Source organism: Myxine glutinosa, chromosome 1 (assembly GCF_964187855.1).
Source record: "Myxine glutinosa chromosome 1, kmMyxGlut1.1, whole genome shotgun sequence".
NCBI classification, from domain to species: domain Eukaryota; kingdom Metazoa; phylum Chordata; class Myxini; order Myxiniformes; family Myxinidae; genus Myxine; species Myxine glutinosa.
The window spans coordinates 405,482,516-405,500,613 of record NC_136261.1 but is presented as its reverse complement, the minus strand read 5'-3'; the positions used below and the strand labels follow the sequence as shown (position 1 = coordinate 405,500,613).

Genomic DNA, 18,098 nt, shown 5'->3' with positions numbered 1-18,098 from the left:
TTGCGGTTGTGTGCTTCCCCTTCTCTCCCCATCTTGTCTTCCGCTCCCTCTTTTTGTATATTTTGTTTGTCTGGTTGATTTGTTTGTGAAATAAATGTTAGCTCTTTCACGAGACTCGATTCAGTATACAAAAAAAAAACAAAAAAAAAAAAACGCTCACGGGGGGTAGTATAAGTACAACGCTCGAAGTACAATGCAAGTACAACGCTTGTATAATTTTTGGATAATTATGATGTCACAGGTCACGTGGTACAGGTGTCATTTTGGAAAAAACGAAAAACGTTGCACCTCTATATTTCTGAAACCACGACATGGAAAAAAAATTGAAACAGGTCACTGTAACGAACTCCATATGGGGAATAAGTGTTTTTGATTGGTGGCTAAATTATGACGTCATAATTCAACAAATACAACACTTAGCCCAATCAGTTGAAATTTCTACACAACAATTAAATTGGAGAATGTAAATTTATGATGTCATCGGTCACATGGTCTGGCAGCCATATTGGATCAAAGGAAAAAAACCTTTAAAAAACAGAAAAGACCAAAAAAAAAATTCAACCAGAAAAAAACCTTAAAACTTAGATATCCGAGTTGACAGCCAAACATGGCTTGACTCCGACTCAGCTCGGAAGGGCATCTCGCCAAATTTGATCTTGAGAACCCAGTTCAGATGCTGCACCTGCCAAGGTTATAGAAAAAAAAATCACAATTGTCCGTAAATTAAAATATCCGGACATATAAGTCAGCTGATGGAGCCTCGCTGCCTCAACTGGCGAGTGGTGGAGCTACAACTCCACATTAAATAAAGACTTGAGACTGCTCACTCATTCTTCATTCATTTGATCTGTTTATGTGCTTGCAGGATGCCTCACAATGGGTCCTTCATCTTCGGATAAAGTAGTAATCCCGTGGCAGACATCAGGAGAATAAGGGTGGTTGTGGTTAGAACATCTATCAACCCCACTTCTGCAGCGAAGACTGTGTATCGCCCCGGCGAGGAGACGCTGCGTTGTTTTGGAGGAAATCATACCATACCGCAGGAATTTCAGTGGTTTCTGCATCGCAACGCCAGGTACGTTTTTATCCCACATCACTGCTCAGAACAGGAGTTTCAGTCACATTGAAAGCAGGGAAAGCATTGAAAGCAAAGTGAAAGAAATCACAATCACAAACACAGAACAGGTCTACCAATACATTGGCCATTTCTAAGTTGGTGTTAAATATACTGAGGGTACGAGAGATCGAATTTGTAAATTAATCAAGCTTGCTTCACCGAGGATCTCAGGTGTTCATCTCCCAGTGGGTTGTATGTCGAGTACCTTTCTATGGTCGAGTTCACATTTTGGGCACTTTCCCATGTCAATTAATGGGTCCACGGTTGTGTCAACAAGAGCAATCCTTCAAAAAAAAAAACCACACACACACAAACACACACACGTTTTCACTCATTGTTATCTCCTTTGGCGGGTATCAGAAGGTGCAACAGTGGTGCCCAAAGTACTCACCTTTTTTTTTTAAGATCACATTTCAAGAACCAAGTTGTGAAGTTTTCTTGTTCTCGTATCCTGTCGTTGACAAATTTGCTGTGCTTTGCGACAAAGGTTTTCAAACGTATCTCTGACTTGAAAATCACAAAAAACTCATTTTACAATAAATGTTCGTTTTCCATTAATCGTCCAACATTTTCTAAAATCCAAACTCATCCTTCCCCTCCTAAACTCCCTCCTCACCCATCTCTTTCAGATCTCCCCCTTGCCCTTCCCCTCATAAACTCCCCCCTCACCCCTCCCCTCCTAAACTCCCCCCTCTCTCCTCGCTCCTCCCCTCCTAAACTCCCCCCTCCCATCCTAAACTCCCCCCTCACCCCTCCCCTCCTAAACTCACCCCTTCCCTTGAAATATCCCACCCTCCTCTTTCTCCAATTCACCCCTCCTCCTCAGTGTCCTCCCCACTGCCTCTCCCTTCGAACTCTTACCTCCATCTCCTCCAACCTTCTTCCTCGCTCTTCCCTCCTCAAACACAAGGGGGGGGGGGGGTGAGGGAGGCAGAGTTGCACCCCAGAAGTTTAAACATGGCTCATGGTCAAGTACTCCCCATACCATGGGGAATAAGATATGTTAATGATGACGTCATCGATGTCTTAATTATGACACCATAATTTGACAAGTACAATGCTCGAAGTACAATGCTTGTATAATTTTTGGATAATTATGATGTCATAGGTCACGTGGTACAGGTGCCATTTTGGAAAAAACTAAAAACTTTGCACCTCTATATCTCCGAAAGTGCTGAATAGAAAAAATTTAGACATGGCTCATTGTAAAGAACTCTCCATGGGGAATAAAATATGTTGATGATGTCATGGGTGCCTCCATTATGACGTCATAATTCGACAAGTACAAAACTTCATCCAATCAAGATGAAATTTCATGAGCATAATCTAGGGATATGTGAAAACATTTTGCTACCTCGGAGACATGCTGAATGGAGAAGGTGGATCAGACTCGGCAACGTTTGCTCCAGTGAGATGTGCATGGAAGAAGTTTCGGGAACTGAGTGGCGTGCTGATGATGAGGGGAGTGTCGTTGAAGCTGAAGGGAAAAGTGTATGCTGCATGTGTGAGAAGTGTTATGATTTATGGGAGCGAGACATGGGTAATGAATGTAGAGCAGCAACGAAGGTTGGAAAGGGTGGAAATGCGAATGGTTCGATGGATGTGCGGAGTATCGTTGAGAGAGGAAGACAAATGATGAATTGCGAAAGATGATGGGAATCGAGCCTGTGATTGATGCTGTGAACAGGAACAGGTTGAGATGGTTTGGTCATGTGTTGAGGAAGGATGAAAGTGACTGGTTGAGAAGAGTGATGGAAATGAATGCAGAAGGAAGTAGAGGACGGGGAAGACCGAGAAAGACTTGGCTAAAGATGGTGGAAGAAGAAATACGGGCAAGGGGCTTAACAAGGAGAGATGCAGAAAATAGGGCAAAATGGAGAAGATTGTCATGGGGACCGCAAGGCTAAACCCCGCTCTTGTAGGGAAAATGGCCTTTAAAATGCATGTTGTTGTTGTTGTTGTATAATCTAGGGATAAATTGGTGGGGAAAAAAAAAAAGACGTTATCGGTCACGTGGTTCGGCCACCATTTCTGTTTTAACACAAAAGCCTTAAAAACCACTAAAAACACGTCCTGGCAAGGGTCTGCATTCTCTTATTGCTCTTTATTGTTGTATTTGTCAGTTTAGTCATTTGGAGATTTTTCTGGTAGCAGCCAGCTTCCCTTTTGGGGCTCTCGCTGCTTGCCAGGGGTCATCATTGGCACCCTAAGGAGTCGTGCCAAGAAGTTACATTCCCAAACCTTCGCCCCGGATGCGATTCCAAGTATGCTTTTAAGAAAGAATGAGCGAACGTCTTAATACACACACAGTGCATGTGAATGGGCATTCATCGCGAATCTTCATGTGTTTAACACACCTGTTGTGACTTAATCATCCCGACATCAGGGGTGAAAACATAACCTCCATCCACCTTTGGTGGCGAAGGTAACAAAAACCACTAACTCCCGAAAAGCAAAAAAATGAGCAATGGAAAGTGCTAAAGAAAATTGGGAACGTATCAGTGTTTGAAATAACAAACGTCTCAAAGTTCCTACAACACTGATCATATTACCATTCCTGTTCATTGTAATGTTTACCAGATAGTTTTGGCTCAAAAGATTAGGCAACTACAATCCCCGCCAGAAAAAAACTGAACACCTGACTGTTGTTGATGTGATTTATTTAAGTGGCGAATGTTTTCACATCGGGATCCATTGTGGAAGTAATCTCAATACCAGGTATGTCCACATCCGGCAGCAATCAGTGCATTGCACCGCCGCCACATTGTCAGTATGAGCCCCCGAATCTGAGCCCGGGGAATGGCAGTCGATGCCCGAATCAAACCTGGCGAGATGGCAGGCCAGGGTGTCACATGGCAGGCCAACACATGTTGCTGCAAGATCTCATTAATGTATCGATCTGCTGTCAGGTTGCCATGGTTACAGATCAAGTTTGTGTGAAAGGTTTCAGCAATGCCATCCTAAATCATGACTCTTCCTCATCAAAAACTTGCAGCTTCGTGGATGCAGACTGGGCATAATCGCTCGTTGCTTCATTTTGAAACCTTCTTGAGGACATCATGTCTTCCAAGGAGAAACGTGCATTCCCCATGAAACATAACAATTGCCCGTTGCCTCCGTGCTCATTGGACCTGCTGATTTTACCACTGCCAGCATACTCCGATGTGTCGTGGCACAAGTGTTGAACCCTGAACAGGATGACGAGCACGGATCCCTGGATCACGGAGATGAATAAAGACAGTGCTGCCACTAGTCCAGGTCCAAGGAGGTCCAGGAGGTCCATCGAGGACTCCCTGGACCTCCTGTGAAGAGGTCGATCCTGCGAGGCCCAGGAAGTGCGATTGCATTACTCTGGGCAGTTTGACACAGATTGCATAGATGGGTCGTGTAAATGTGTCGGTCCTGAGCGGTAGTCGTTACCCTGGGATGTCCACTTCTTGGCAAATCTCTTTTACATCCAGTGGCTCGAAAATGTTTTCTGAAGTAATAAACAGTTTCTGTCCTCAAATTAAAGAGCTTTGCAACATGTCGGATGGCAGACCATGCTCGTAGGTGTCCAACGATTTGATTTCTCCAATTTTTCTGACAGACATGGCATTGTAATTGATTATTAAATAATGTAATCACTTTGTTATTTGGATTATCCACAGGCCAGTGTCTCGGAAAGACTCAAGTTTGCTCAGAATGTCTCGCCACCTCTGAAAACCTAAGGGTGCACGAGTTGCACGTGCTGAACAATTATTGCACGAGCCAATTACGCGAGGCGGGAAACTTGCAAGCAAGTGTTCCGCACATCCCTCGTGCCACAAAAGGCACTTGGGATGAACGAAGGAACAATCAACAATTGCATTACCAATTCTACATGTTCGGTTTGTTTTTTAATGGCGGAGAGCATATTTCTTTGCCAATCACCTTCGTTGGTTAGCTCGAGACCTAACTCGACGACCGACTTTCGCATCGATCGAAACGTCGGTTTCACAAACGGAAGGCTTCGACCACAACCAAAAAAACATTCACCCGCAGAGTTGAAGGAAGAAGGCACAAAATGAAAAGTAAAAATAAAAACGATAAAGCAAACGACAAATGGTCCTATTTCAACAAACAGGAAAAGTGCATCGAATAGCGAAATTAAAGTCAAGTTCTTGTTCGGAGAAGATGTGGGGTGGTTACGGAACTGGATAAACGCGTCGCTTAATCCAGGTTACAGATGGATATTCATGTGCCTCTTACAGTTCGAATGCGAGAGGAATCCTTTCCCGCACACAGTGCACATGTATGGAGACATCATGGCGTGGACTTGCGAGTGGTCCTGAAGAAGGGAAGAATCGGAGAACTTCTTCGCGCAGACCGTGCACGCACAAGGACGCTCCTTCATGTGTATGCGCGCGTGCTGCCGGAGAGTCGAAGAGTCGGAAAACGTCTTCATGCACACCTTGCACATGTAGGGCCGCTCTCCCGTGTGTATCCGCGCGTGCTGCCGGAGGGCCGATGAATCTGAGAAAGTCTTTGCGCACACCGTGCACGTGTACGGACGCTCGCCCGTGTGAACGCGCATGTGTATCTGACAGTGGGATTTTTGACGGAACCCCTTCCCGCAAACGCTGCAAATGTACGGCTTCTCTCCTGTGTGTATCCGCGTGTGCTTTTGCAGTGTCGACGAATTGGAGAAGGTCTTGGTGCAAACCTTGCAGGTGTACGGACGCTCGCCCGTGTGGATTCGCATGTGGATCTGACAGTACGACGATGTACTAAATTTCTTACCGCATACGTTGCAGGTAAATGGCTTCTCCCCAGTGTGGACCCGAGTGTGCGCTGTGTAGGTTCTTTTATTGCACGTACTGTAGGGGCAAACGTTGCATTTGTACTTTTTATCACCGGAATCCATGCACTGCGCCTCCATGTGCATGCGCAGCGCTCCCTTCGTGGTGAAACTCTGAGAGCACCAGCTGCAGGTGAACGTCTTCATCGGCTTCACTTCCTCCCCTGTGAAGTTCATTCAAGCAAAGCAAGAGATGAATTTGCCCTGTTGAGGTTAACGTTCATCAATATTGAGATCTGAACGCGACTACTTCACGATGTGTGACAAAACAAGCAACATTCAGCAAGCCTATCCTTAAATTTCATCACTTATTGGCTGCAATTCCAATGACTTACCATCCTCTGGATCTCTTTCTTCCTCCTCAGGAACAACAGGGTCATCATCTTCTTCCATATTCATCCAAATATCTCCAGCAGATCCTCCGCTTTCAGCATCCTTTCCAGATTCAGGAACAACGAGCTGTTCCAAGCCGAGTTCCTCAAAGCACGAGTCCATAAAGTGACAGAGCGCAGCGTACATGGTGGTGGTGAACTTTCGCAATAATAAAGAATCCAGTTTATTTCTCGCCGGAGAGGATTCGGTGTAAACGCAGAGAGCCGTGAGGATCGCGTTCCCCAACCCGACAACCACGGCTCGGAGCGCCTCAGCCGTCAGGTCCTGACTCTCCAGCCAGGCCGGAACGGGACCAAAAATACCCCGCGCCCTTGTCGGGCACATGACCTGTCGCACACGAATTAAATTTGTAATTTTACCGTACACAAATTTACCAAAACAAATTTACCAAATTTAACATAATTACCCGCACACAAATTAAATTTGTAATTTTACCGCACACAAATTTACCAAAACAAATTTACCAAATTTAACAAAATTACCTGCACACAAATTTACCAAAACAAATTTACCAAATTTAACAAGATTACCTGCACACAAATTAAAAGTAAATAAATCATTTCTGTGCCGAGTCATACCAACCACCTGCATACAGAAAAATAAAAACACGAGTTTATTTTTTAAAACTTTTTTCTTAAATAAAATATCGATATAATAATAGCGTAAGGACTCGACTTTGTTATCCCTTTTACGCCGCACCCAGTGACCCGATGCCCACGGCACTAATGGATTTACGATCTACGAACCGCGCTCTTTGTTTATCACGTTCAGCCATACTCGAAAAATCTGAATTAGCCAACGTTGGGGCCCAAAAGCAACCGATTAACTGCCGATACGACGCCATCTTATTGGCGTCTGCTGGGTGAAGGCGAAGCAAGCCGTCCGCCGATTGGACAGTCGAAGGCGACAGCAAGCCGTCCACTGAGTGGACAATCCAGAGCATGCATTTGTGCCGGTGTCGTCGGTCGCGGTGTACGCTAACCTCATCAGGTGGGTTTACCATAATTTCTTCCATATACTGTGATTACAACGAAGTGAAACCGATCAGCAGCCCATCAGTATCATATAAAGCAATAAATACCAAGGCTTCAGCTTCGAAAAGCTTAAAACAAAGTGTACTTCGCCAAGTGATGAAAAGTAGGCGTAGGCCTAGGCCCTACCTATCCAGTTGTTGTGTTTCCGTTGTGGCCATGATCTCAACAAATGGCGTAGGCCATGTGGCGTGGGGTAGGTAATGATCAGCCCCCCTCCCCCCTTTCGTTTCACCAACTCCTGCATCTGCCACCGTTCATGATTATCAAAGTAGGCTTTACCCTGTTCACGATAAGGTAGAAATCAGTGAGTTGTATACGAAGAGATAAAAGGATGGCATTGACTTTGAGACGGTACGTGATAGTTGGCTGCGGCTGGCTGATGCCACGTTTTTTTTTCTTTCTAAGTGCCATGGATGCTGATGGACATAATAAAGGTGTCGGCTGATCTCTCATCGTAATATTACCCGATGGAAATGAACTGTTTCTTTGTTTGTCATTTCCTGTGCAATAATGTCAAATTGATGTCAGACATCCTTTTCTATTGACAGCTGCTCTCCTTTTCAATGGCATCGTCTATTGATATGCATGTTCTTCTTTCATATAATTTTACACATTCACAATCAGTATTTCAATTCTTGCAGACATTGGAAAGGAAGTTGACTCACAGGCCAACTCTCTGGCTCAATCACAGGCCGACGCACAGGCGATGTAATTGTGAGTAGCATTTTTGCACAAGTGAAAATTGAAAATACACGTTTTTGGTATGTGGCTGTTATTTAGTGTTTGTTTTGTCTCTAACAATATAAAATACAAAGTCAGGAGGTGACACTTTATACACAGTGTAAGTTGGAGTCTACAAAGTGTCGCCTTTTTCTTGATTTTGTTCACACAAATCCAACCCACACCATATAGAATCTCATAAAAAATACTTTTCAGATGCCACGAAAGAGACAGCTAGAAGGCAGGGGAAGGAACCTCAGGACCAAGCATCAAAGGCAGTCTGAACGCTGCACTGCCAAAGCCCCTGAACACTGCAATGAAGCCTCTACTGCCATGGATCAACCACACCACTCCACTGCCAAAGCCCCTGAACATGGCAATAAAGCGTCTACTGCCATGGATCAACCACACCGCTCAAACAGTCGATTCCTCGGCCGTCAAATGTTTCCTCAGGTAGAACAATTCTAGAAAATGGACAATGTTTGTGAGTACTGTGCACCTCTTCATTTACCGAAGGAAGCATTAAACTGCTGTCACAATGGTAAAGTTGAACTTCCATCACTACATCCGTATCCATCTGTATTGAAAAATTTATTTCTGGGTACTGATGACAGAAGCAAAAACGTTTTAGAACATATTCGACAGTATAATAGCGCTTTTGCTCTGGCGTCGCTCGGTGCCCAATTGGCTATGCCACCAGGTCTAGGCCCATATTGTTTTTGCATCCATGGTCAGATTTATCACCAAACCGGTTCCCTTCACCCTGAACCAGGTGCAGAACCCGTTTACAGCCAATTGTATATTCTAGAAGGAGATCTAGCTATTGAAAAGAGAATGAAAAATCAGCACAATCAAAATTGTCGACGTGATGTTACGAGTCTCAAAAACAATTCTTACACAGCTTAACCCTTACATTGTTGCTTATAAGAATATGCGTTAAGTTGAACAGGCGCAAGCAAGAGAGGCCACTGAACGTGGTACTCCTCCAACAAGCGTCACCATGTACATAAAGCTGGGTGGTGACCAGCGCCACTACAACGAGCCCCGTCATGACGAAGTGGCTGTTATTTTCGTCGGTGACAATGGTGCTCCACCTCCTAACAGAGACATTGGTGTGTACCCACGTGGTGATGCTCCTCGCAATATTTCTTACATGTCTTCTAATATGGACCCCATGGTGTATCCTCTTTTATTTCCGCGAGGAGACCTTGCCTGGTCCTGAGATATGAAACATTGCTCTCAGCGCCAAACTGCAAAGAGGTGCAGGGTAACCATGCTACAGTTCTATGCATACCGATGTGCAGTTCGACGTGGCTTCAGTCCCATCTACTCTGGTGGGAAACTTTTTCAACAGTACTTGGTTGACTGTTATATCAAAACTGAAGCATCTTGCCTAGACTTCATCCGTCGTAATCAATCGTCTCTACGCATATAACTTTATCAGGGATTGATGGATCACGTTGGTCGACAAGCTGAATTGTCAGCATTGTCTCCTGGTAAAATTGTCATATTGCCTTCAACATTCCAAGGTAGTCCTCGGGCCATGGCACAGAAATACCAAGACGCAATGGCTATCATCTCCAAGTATGGCAAGCGTGACCTTTTTCTTACTTTTACTTGCAATTCGAAATGCAAGGAAATAACCGAAAACTTGGGTCAAGGTCAGAGAGTAGAGAATCGACCCGATTTGGTTGCTCGAGTTTTCAAACGTCACCTGGATGCACTTCTTGCTGACATAAAAGTACGTCATGTATTGGGTAAACCAGTCGCTACTTATCGAATATCAAAAAACGAGGCTTACCGCACTGTCATTTACTCATTGTACTTGATGCAGAAAGTAAGTTGCGGCATTCAGAGGACATTGACTCGCTTATATGTGCAGAAATTCCAGATCCAGCCATACAAGACCAGCTTTATGAGGTTGTCAAATCAACCATGATTCACGGACCATGTGGGATACTCACTCCCTGATCAGTCTGCATGGACAGTGGGGTTTGCACCAAAGACTATCCAAAACAATTTCGGCAACAAACCATGATTACTGCTGATGATTATCCCCACTACAGATGCCGGGATAATGGACGCACAATCAAGATTCGTAATGTGCAGGTAGATAACAGATGGGTTGTTCCATATAACCCATGGCTTTCCAAGAAATACAATGCACATATAAATATTGAAGCATGCATGTCAGTCAAAAGCGTCAAGTATTTGTTCAAATACATATACAAGGGGCATGATTGTGCTAATGTTGAAGTTAGACTAACGAACTCGCTCATGACGAAATATCGACCTACCTCGATGCGAGGTATGTTAGTGCTCCAGAGGCCTTCTGGCGACTTTCCGAGTTTCATATGCATCAGCAGTCACACTCCGTATTCGATTGCCTGTTCATCTTCCCTGTCAACAGCCAATATATTTTGAGCAAGGGCATGAGCAAGAGGCAGCACAAAGAGCCAGCGATACTCGTACCATGCTAACTGTGTGGTTTCTACTCAATTCGCATGATGAAAGTGCACGGCAGTGGATTTACACTGAAATTCCCAACCATTATGTCTTCACATCTGACAAAACGTGGCAGGCTCGGAAGCGTGGCGGAGAAAAAGTCATAGCTCGCATGTACACTGTCGGTCCCAAAGACATGGAGCGATACTGTTTTCGTCTACTGCTTTTACATGTACCTGGGGCTACCTGTTTCGATGACATTAAAACTGTTGGTGGCGTCATGGCATCTTCATTCAAGGATGCCTGTCTTATGCGTCACCTTTTGTCAGACGATGATGAATGGGACAGTACACTAACACAGGCTTCTTCATTCCGTTCCGAATGCCTTGTGAATTGAGGTCCCTCTTTGCCACAATATGCATCCATTGTCAGCCACAAGATCCAGTGACACTTTGGCTAAAGCACAGAGAATCGCTCATTGAGGACTTTCGTCGTTCCAGTGATTTACAAGTGGCTGAATTGCGTGGTCTGCAACACGTTCAAGCAATATTACTCGATGCTGGTCTTACTTGTGCTGCTTTAGGTTTTCCGAATCTCCCAGACGAAGCTGAATTAGACTCCGAATCTGGTTCCTTTCCACACGCTGAAATGGCAAAAGCTCAGATACCCCCTTCTGAACACTGAACAGAAGGTGCTATTCGAAGCTGTGTGTGCTGCAGTGGTGGAGGTTCAGAGTAAATCACCGCCACGACCTCGCTGTTATTTTCTCGATGGTCCTGGCGGTAGTGGCAAAACTATGCTTTACAATACGTTGATTTCATTTCTCCGTGGTCAGAATCTCAGAGTTGCTTCAAGTGCATGGACAGGCATTGCCGCCACACTGCTCAACGGTGGTCGGACTGTTCACAATCTGTTCAAGCTTCCAGTCCCTATCATTGATATGTCTACCTGCAATATAGCACCAAACTCTGCCCATGCTGAATTGCTTCGATCAGTCACCATGTTTATTGTTGATGGAACATCAATGGTCCCCTTACATGCTCTCAATGCCATCGATATAGCACTGAGAGATATAACTGCTACAGACGTTCCCTTCGGTGGAAAAAATTTTCTTCTTGGTGGTGACTTCAGACAGGTACTTCCAGTTGTCCCGAGGAAGCCGCGTGCAGTCATTGTCGAAAACTGTCTGAAACGTTCTCATCTTTGGCACCATTGTACTGTTGTAAAACTGTGGAAAAACATGCGAGCCAACGAGGACCAACAAGATTTCGCTAAGTGGCTGATTGAACTTGGCAATGGTCAACTTCACAAGCCTTTCCCCGACACTCACCCGGAATGTATCGCACTTCCCTCCCAATTTAACATTGTAAAGGGAAAAATAATTGACTATGTTTTCGATGATGTGTCAGAAGCAAATCTTGCTCAAACGGTTATTCTGAGCCCCACCAACGAACATACTCTGAAGCTAAATGATGAGGTCTTGGACAGAATTCCTGGTCCAAAGACAGTCTACTACAGCACTGATTGCGCCATTTCTGATGACAATGAAGAGGCTCAGAGCTATCCAATTGAGTTTCTCAACAGCATAACACCTTCGGGGATGCCGCCCCACCGTCTAAGCCTCAAACCAGGGGCTATTATAATGCTTCTCAGGAATCTCGATATTCGTCAAGGTCTTTGCAATGGCACTAGACTTCACCTTCACCATCTTCATTCTCACGTACTTGATGCAGAAATACTAACAGGTGCCCACCAGGGACAACGAGCTCTTATACCCCGTATCAGACTCGCCCCATCTGATGCCAGTTTACCCTTCGTTCTACAGCGAACTCAGTTTCCTGTTTGCCTGGCATATTCAATGACCATAAATAAAGCCCAGGGCCAAACATTCCGTAAACTGGGTATCTATTTGCCTGCTCCTGTCTTCTCCCACGGCCAGTTATATGTGGCATGTTCAAGAGCACGGTCGTTCAAAGATGTGTATATCAAGGTTGATAATACGAGTACGCAAGGAGTCGTCAGAGGCTTGACTATTACCCCAAACATTGTTTATCCAGAAGTTTTAAAATAATTTCAACCTCTGATACTGCGTTCATTGTATTATATTCCTACTGCTCTGCCTTGACATTGACGCTTACCAATGCGCCAGTATGGGGCTCATTCCAGTCGATTTACTAATTCGTTCATTTTTTTTAAGGTCTATGGTTCTACTGCTGTTCCTTTCCATTGACACATACCACTGCGCCAGTGTGGCCAGAGTGGTGCTATGCCGATTCCTATTACGAATCCATTCATTTTTCAAAAGTATATCGTAGCGTTGTCATTTAAGTAGATTGCAATAAATACGTTGTTCATATACGCACTCTTCATTCTCATCTTTCTTCCTAACTCTTACTCGGACAAGCAAATCCCCTATGCCATCCATAATGGTACACTCTATCCATACACCACATCCTCCCTTCCGTGGATGTTCCACGGGTTTCGGCTAGTTTATAATATTTATAAGTTTATAAAAAAAGGGAAAAAAATAATCTGCCGCTTCTTTCATACGCAGCACTTGGATATGGATAGTATCATTTGCTAGAGGGACAGCTTTGCCGCTGATGCAGTACCCCCTGTCGGTTAGAACGGAAATTTGGCCTGGGTGCCGATGATAGCTCACTGACTCTTCATGAAAGACATTGCAGGATGGTTAATGTCCACCAACAGATGTTGGCAGACGGGATGCCCAGGATGTTAACGTACCTCCGATGGATGATTTACGGCACACAAACCAAAAAATACAGGATGACAGTTTATAACAGGGTCAGGATTCAAACAAATTGCTCCATACTGACCCTCTTCAAATAAGGTGGAACATTACAAGAAAAAGGGATCCAAAACTTCATTTTTACCTCATGCAGGTTAAGTTTCTACCCCTGTCTGTCTGTCTGTTTGTTTGTTTGTTTGTGAACGAGATATCAAAAAAAGTTGTGGACAGATTGAGACGAAATTTGGCGGAGAGGTTCGGTATCCTGCTATGTATTGTTTTTGGCCATATCTCCCAATGGGGAAGAATCACTTTCAAAATTAAATAATTCTCATATCCGAATCCATATTCAGATATTGACTAAAATCTAATCGATTAGTCTTTGTCACACACACAACCAGTCCACAAAGTTTCATCCAAATCCATCAATAACTTTTTTAAATATCATGTTATTTATACAATCGCTTTTGGCCCGATCTCTGAATGGTGAAGAATCTGAAGAGATGTAGTATATGTGACAAAGACGAAATGATTACATTTTGATGAAGATCCTGATTCGGATCCGGCTACTATAATTTTTTTCAGTGATTCTTCACCATTGGGAGATCGGGCCAAAAACGATACATAGCAGGATATCTCAAAAACTTATGAATGGATTTGGACAAATCTTGGTGGAGAGGTTGGGTGTCTGACAAGGACGATTCGATTCGATTTTGGTGAATATCTGAATATGGATTCGGATCTGAGAATTATTTAATTTATACGTGATTCTTCACTAATGAGTGATGGGGCCAAAACCAACATATAGCAGGATAACTCAAAAAGTTAAGGACGGATTTGGACGAAATTTGGTGGACGGATTGTGTGTCTGATAAGGACGATTCGATTCAATTTTGGTGAAGATCCGGATCCGCATAGTAGAATTTTTAAAGTGATTCTTCACCATTGGGAGATAGGGCCAAAAACAATATACAGCACGACATCTCAAAAAGTTGTGGATGGATGATTTTGATTAAATGTGATTCTGCATTGTGATTTTTTGGTCTACTCTGGGAAACAAAACGTAAACTGTTCACCTGGCGGAGGTATGCTCGCTACCGAGTGCCGTTCTAGTTTGATACTAATTCTACTTATCGAGGGAATAACCCGAGGGGGAAAAACCTTACGATAAGCAGACAACCTCGGTAAGCCTGTTGGTTGAAATGTACATGTGCATTCCGATGGGTCAAGACCATCAAATTTTTCACCAGCCGAACAATTAGCAGCCTGATGAGGAAAAACACAACTCACCCGAATGTCGTCGCAGTAAATCGAATTGTCCACTCCGTTTTTCTCGAGAAAACAGCATTCGTCGTGTTGAAACTCTTCAGGTGAGAACTTCTGGATGAAGAGCTCGGCTCCCTGCTGCAGTTCAAGGCAATTGTGTGCCTCGGCGACATCCCTCATGGCCAGACAGTTTGAGGGATCAATCTGGCTCGCGAGGAACTCGCAGCAAGTCTGCTTCATACCTGCTCCAATAAATGGGCGAGGGAAGGACATAATGAGGTAGAGCGTTGCGCCAGGCAAGCTATGTAGTAATAAAAACTACAACTACTCTCTACGATGCCGCAACGTCGACCAATATGCCTCCGCTCACATTATTACATCATTAAACATACACGTTTGATTCAAATCCATTCAGCTGTTCTCCAGTATCACATTTTTACCTAACATGACCTCTGACCTTTGACCTCTTGATGCCAAAATCGAATCAGTTCATCTTCGCATCATAATATATACTTGTGCCAAGTTTAGTCAAAATCCCAATGTTGGTTAACAAGTTAGGTCGGTAACAGAATTTTTTTTAACCTAAAGGGACCTCTGACCTTTGACCCCTAAAACTGCATAATGTAGTCAGTTCATCTTTGCATCATTATACATACTCGTACCAAGTTTGACTTCGTTCCCTTCAGCTGTTCTTAAGTTATCGTGGTAACAAAAACCTATTACAGACTCTGACCTTTAACCTCTTGACCCCAAAATTAAATCAGTCCATCTTTGTTTGCATCATAACACATACTTGTACCAACTTTGGTCAGAATCCCCATCACTGGTTCACAAGTTAGCGCGGCAACAGGATTTTAACCTAACATGACCTCTGACCTTTGACCTCATGGCCCCAAAATCTAGTCAGTTCATATTTACCTCATTATACAAACCTGCACCAAGTTTGACTTGTATCCTGTCAGCTGTTCTTAAGTTATCGCGGTAATGAAAACCTATCACAGCCAGAAGGACGGACAGCCAGACGGACAACCCAAAAACAAGGCCTCCAGTGACTTTGTGGGGTTTTTTGCTCGTGTTTTTTCCAGCAAAAAATTGTGTTTTTTGGTTGTCCGTCCGGCTTACGTTTTTGGGTTGTCCGTTTGGCTGTCCGTCTGTCCGTCCTTGATAGGTTTTTGTTGCCACAACAACTTAAGAACGGCTGAAGGGTTCCAATTCAAACTTGCTACAGGCATTTATAAAGATGTAAAGATTAAGGCCTCAGTCACACTGGATCGTACGATTTCTGGATCGTGCGATTGATGGCAATCTGGCCGAGGTACGACCAATCGTCAACGTTTGCTACGCTCTCCATTTGCGATCGCAAACAGCGATTGGTCTTAGGGGTCACCGTACAATTGGTGGTACGCGTGGTTGTGCAACCAACGATTGGAGAAGATCGATCGCAAGATCAATCGTAGGTAATCGTGCGAATAGTGGTGGCGATCAGCGACCAATCGTACGGTCAATCGTGGCAACTTGCGACCGTTCGGACAATCAATCATGGCGACCTGCGAACGCTCGCACGACTGATCGTGGCAACTTGCGACCGCTCGGACAATCAATCGTGGCGACCTGCGAACGCTCGCACTAGCGATCGTGAGGTTGAATGACAGGGCGCACCACCAATCGTCAGGTGGCAGGACCAGTAGCACGACCAATCGTGTGACTACTTGACCCGCGATCATGCACGACTGGTGTTGCGTCCATGCACGACTGGTGGTACGACCACGTAAGACCTGTCTGCGACCTCTTACGATTTGGAATCGCAGGTCAGAAGTTTTGAACATGACCATCGACCTTGCTGCGACTGATTTTGCTCTGGTGATCACCCACGACCTCTGCGACCAGTCACGTGCTCTTTCTACGATTTGCCAGCGATTCACAAAATTTTCGGTCGCAGCTAGGTCGTAACCTGGTCGCAGGCCCGGTGTGACTGGGGCTTAACTGATTCGATTTTGGGGTCCTCAGGTCAAAGGTCAGAGGTCATGTCAGGTAAAAATGTGATAACTTGTGAACAGCTGAAGGGATTTAAATTAAAACTTGGTACAGGTATGTATAATGATGTAAACATGAACTGATTAGATTTTTGGGTCAAGAGGTCAAATGTCAGAGGTCATGTCAGGTAGAAATGTGATAACTTGAGAACAGCTTACTGGATTTAAATCAAACTTGGTACAAGTATTATAATGATGTAATAATGTGGGTGGAGGCATATCGATCAATGTCGCGACGTCGAAGAGTGCCATTGTAGTTGTCCCCCATTATGCTGCCTTTACCTCTGTCATCCCACGTTTATTGTGGTTGTGCCCTTCATGATGTCGATCACCGTGTGCACGGGAGCAGCCAAGAAAGCCAAGTGCAAGTCGAATCCAAAGCCATCCATCCACTCTCTGCTAATCACCCCATACTCTCCGATACCTACCCCTCTTCAGAAATGCTGATGTCATCCTTCATAACATTCTCAATTTGTTTACGGTATTTATTAAATGTGGATGATGAATATGTAAATACGAGCAAAAAGTCATCATTTACCGAGACCCTTAACCGTACAGGTTTGTTTTGCCACTACCTCTTGGGAATAGCATCCGAAAAGCAATTTCAATGAAGAAGTATGACAATAAAACTTGCATAGACAGAGAGTGGGGGAGTTGAAGTATCCAAACCGAAAATCTCAAAATGGCCATTTCTCTGCTCACGACTACCACGATTACCTCCGCCACCAAAGGTCGATGGAGGTAATGTTTTCTCCCCTGTCTGTCTGTCCGTTTGTGAACAAAAGATCTCAAAAGGTTGTGGACGGATTCAGACGAAATTTGGCGGAGAGGTTGGGTGTGTGACAAGGACGATTCGATTCGATTTTGGTGAACATCAGGATTCGGATACGAGAATTTTTAAAGTGATTCTTCACCATTGGGAGATAGGGCCAAAAACGATACATAGCAGGACATCTCAAAAAGTTATCGATGGATTTAGACGAAACTTGGTGGAGAGGTTGGGTGTCTAACAAGGAAAAATGGATTCGATTTTGGTGAAGATCTGAATATTGATTCGGATATGAGAATTATTTAAAATTTTTAAGTGAATCTTCACTATTGGGAGGTAGGGCGAAAAACGATACATAGCAGGATGTCTGAAAAGGTTATGGATGGATTTGGACGAAACTTGGTGGGCAGGTTGTGTTTGTGACAAGGAAGAATCGATTCAACTTTGGTAAAGATCCGGATCCGGATCCAACGAGTAGAATTTTTAATGTGATTCTACACCTTTGAGTGATATGGCCATCCAGGTGGAGGTATGCTCTCTATTGAGTGCCGTTCTCGTTGACAATAGTGAAAACTTGGCATGACCTCATACTCGTGACAGGTCACACGCACACACACACACACACACACACACACACACACACACACACACACACACACACACACACACACACACACACACACACACACACACACACACACACACACACACACACACACACACACACGTTTGTTGGCGGCCCCAATTATTCCC

General features: G+C 44.3%; 1 protein-coding gene and 1 long non-coding RNA gene across 3 annotated transcripts in view; one reads left to right on the top strand and one right to left on the bottom strand.

Moving 5' to 3' along the window:
• The first annotated feature begins 547 nt into the window (after window positions 1–547).
• On the top strand, window positions 548–8,831 carry LOC144889600 (uncharacterized). Its single transcript, XR_013621907.1, has 3 exons — window positions 548–1,075; window positions 8,005–8,077; window positions 8,300–8,831. It is a non-coding gene; the product is annotated as an uncharacterized LOC144889600 (long non-coding RNA).
• LOC137412933 (uncharacterized) overlaps window positions 3,196–18,098 on the bottom strand; it is an 18,046-nt gene continuing 3,143 nt past the window's right edge. For both annotated transcript variants that reach the window (XM_078770446.1, XM_078770447.1), the window contains exons 4-6: window positions 14,568–14,785; window positions 6,272–6,656; window positions 3,196–6,100 (exon numbers count right to left, since the gene is read on the bottom strand). In XM_078770446.1, the coding sequence (XP_078626572.1) occupies window positions 5,319–6,100; window positions 6,272–6,656; window positions 14,568–14,785 (1,385 nt within the window). In that variant the 3' untranslated portion in view covers window positions 3,196–5,318. The remainder of the gene's footprint in view (window positions 6,101–6,271; window positions 6,657–14,567; window positions 14,786–18,098) is intronic.